General features: G+C 38.2%; 1 protein-coding gene across 1 annotated transcript; it reads right to left on the reverse strand.

Annotated features, from left to right (window-relative positions):
- Positions 1 to 556: 556 nt before the first annotated feature.
- LOC131252106 (uncharacterized) lies at positions 557 to 1,462 on the reverse strand. The gene is made up of 3 exons (XM_058253002.1): positions 1,294 to 1,462; positions 931 to 1,110; positions 557 to 659 (listed from the first exon to the last, which is right to left on the reverse strand). The coding sequence occupies exons 1-3, from the start codon at positions 1,455 to 1,457 to the stop codon at positions 656 to 658; spliced, it is 348 nt and encodes a 115-aa protein (XP_058108985.1). The 5' UTR covers positions 1,458 to 1,462; the 3' UTR covers positions 557 to 655.
- Between the last annotated feature and the right edge of the window lie 1,559 nt (positions 1,463 to 3,021).

The raw sequence follows: 3,021 nt of genomic DNA on the forward strand, positions 1-3,021 counted from the left end.
CTTTAATTCGTGACTGAGTAAGCTGCATTAATTAAGATCATCAAAAGATACAATGGTCTGTAATCATTCAGTGCTGATCGAAGGAGGAGGGCAAACAAGATTAGCTAAAACATTCAGTGCTGGATGAATCACCTGCCAAATATGAACACATGCTACAAATCCAGTTGCTCAAACCCACCTTAAAGCTCCTCCCACTGTGATGATTATAAACTCAATATATCAGTCGCAGTGGATTGATATTACAGAAGTGTACTTCATTGACTCCAGAAATGAGAATAATCTATCATAAACATCTATTATAAATGTTTGTAATTTGAATGTGCAGTGAGAAAATAAGTTTAACCATATGATTTTTTCTCTCTTCAAATATGAGCCACTCACTATTTTACTTTGAACCATCCATTTGATAGCAATTAATTGGATAGTTAGAATTGCTTTTGGTAAGTGGATTTTTAGTGATATGCTCCATCCACAGTGTGATTCACAGTTCATGAGGTAAATTACCAAATTCAATCGCTTGAACCAAATTGTTTCATAATCATACCTTCTTAACTCTGCAAAAGTTACATCATGGTCATTTGAGAACACCCTTCTGAATCATATAGCCCCAGAAATCAGAATGTCCACTTTCTCAGGCAATTCAACATCCTCAACTTTACCTTTGATCACTCGTAATATAAAGAACAAAAACCCTCACAAAAATGAGAACAATGTAGGAACAAGGTGAGTTCGGCAAAGAACTCAAAAAAGTCAGGTATTAATTTTAAACTGCAAAATAAAATCGCTGCAAAATAAAATATTCTTATAAAAGAACTAACAGATCTAAATGCAATGTAGTTTCTACGAGTACAAATTAGCCATGCAACCCATATAAATATACAATTTTGTGTTGAGTGAAAGTAGAGGAAGAAGGGATTTTGTAGTTCTTACCATCTGGGTAATCCTCTTATAGCACTAGTGCCCATGGACGACAAGTAGTCGCTCCTGAAACTAGAATTGAGCAATAGAGAAGTCACTAGGTGGTTGTTCTTGGCATCGCCTATTTTTGAAACCATCATCAAGACAAGAACTTTAGTTGCAGTTTCACAAAAAGCAGGAGCAGGGAATCGCCTATTTTTGAAAAATAAGAAGTAAAAAAGAATCAGGAATTGTGCTTTATTTCCCATGTGTGTGGAATTGTACTATGTGTGTGAGCATGCACACACTAGTAAATTGCATGTGCATCACACATGGGAATGCCTAAACATTTTTTCTACATAACTACAAAAGACTGAAAGGCAGTGATTTACTTACAAGAATCCAACAACAATTTGGTTCTCATAGTTCAAACCATCAGACATTCCTAGATCTCCAAGGTGATCACCAAGAAGTAACACATTAGTTCTCTTCTTCACTGAGGCATTGCCATCATTTGGCTCGTCAGTATCTCCTAATTGGTGATGAAGTGCTGCAACCATATCAAGAGCATTTTAAAAACTCAAAATATGAACAGAAGAAAGAAACTACAATACTAATACAGTATACCGACCAGGACCAGCATTGTTTCCTCCAATAGCAAACATAACACAGCTAAAAAATGTTAGATTCATGCTATGGTGGAGTCCATAATATCTTCTGATTTGCTGAGATTTAGAAAGAATCGGATCAAAATCCAATGAAATCTCTCAGAATCGAGAGACATAAGCTAGATTCATATTAAAATAGATTAAGCACTAAAAATTGAGAAAAAAAAAACCATAAGTGGAAACAAATTGGGATAAGGCCTAGATGATAAATATGATGATCGAGAGAGAGAGAGAGAGAGAGAGAGAGAGAGAGAGAGAGAGAGAGAGAGAGAGAGAGAGACGGTAGATCTGACGAAGATGAGAGAAATATTAGAGAAGACGGAGAGAAGAGCTAGGGTTCGGTTCGGTGAGGAGCTGCAATTGGTGTATATGCCCCTTGTTTATTTAGCCTACAAGGAAATCGGCAATGGAGGAGCAGATTTCACAGCAGAGAATAAGGTTTTGCTCTTAGATCAAACACCAAACCCTAATCACTGATATTGCAATGTAAAAACTACTCAAATCCAGCAAATGAGCTAGAAACGACAGGATTTTCCACTTCCTGAGCAAGATTTCAGTGAAATCAGCAAAAAAAAAAAAAAAAAACTCCTCAGATCGAACCAAAAAACGTGGAAATTGGATTTTGAATAGCCAAATGGGGAAAACGCACGAGGCCAAAAAGTAGACCTTTCGCCTCAGTTCCTATGCAATTGAGGCTAGAATGTAGACCTTTCGCCCTGGTTCCTATGCAACTAAGGCTAAAAAGTAGACCTTTCGCCTCAGTTCCTATGCAACTGAGGTTAAAATGTAGACTTTTGGCCTCAGTTCCTATGCAACTGAGGCTAAAAAGTAGACCTTTCGCCTCGGTTCCTATGCAATTGAGGTTAAAATGTAGACTTTTCGCCTCGGTTCTTATGCAACCGAGGCTAAAAAGTAGACTTTTGGCCTCGGTTCCTATGCAACTAAGGCTAAAAAGTAAACCTTTCGCTTCGATTTTTATGCAATTGAGTATAAGAAGTAGACCTTTCGCCTCGGTTCCTATGCAACTGAGGCTAAAAAGTAGACCTTTCGCCTTGGTTCCTATACAATTGAGCCTAGAATGTAGACCTTTCGCCTCGGTTCCTATGCAACTAAGGCTAAAAAGTAGACCTTTCGCCTCAGTTCCTATGTAACTGAGGCTAAAAAGTAGACCTTTCGCCTCGGTTCCTATGCAATTGAGGCTAACATGTAGACTTTTGCCTCGGTTCCTATGCAATTGAGGCTAAAAGGTAGACTTTTCGCCTCAGTTCCTATGTAACTGAGGCTAAAAGGTAGACTTTTCGCCTCGCTTCCTATGCAACTGAGGCTAAAAGGTAGACTTTTTGCCTCGGTTCCTATGCAATTGAGGCAAAAGATGAACTTTTAGCCTTAGTTCCTTAGCAACCGAGGCTAAAAGACACATTTAGCCTCCATTTTTCAACTGAGGCTAAAAAACTGT

This window comes from Magnolia sinica, chromosome 7 (assembly GCF_029962835.1).
Source record: "Magnolia sinica isolate HGM2019 chromosome 7, MsV1, whole genome shotgun sequence".
Classification (NCBI taxonomy): Eukaryota; Viridiplantae; Streptophyta; class Magnoliopsida; order Magnoliales; family Magnoliaceae; genus Magnolia; species Magnolia sinica.

Coding starts and splice junctions, on each gene's coding strand:
- LOC131252106 (XM_058253002.1), bottom strand. CDS start 1,457: ATGGTTGCAGCACTTCATCACCAATTAGGAGATACTGACGAGCCAAAT. Junction 1,111..1,293: donor CAAATTGTTGTTGGATTCTT/GTAAGTAAATCA, acceptor TTTCAAAAATAG/GCGATTCCCTGCTCCTGCTT.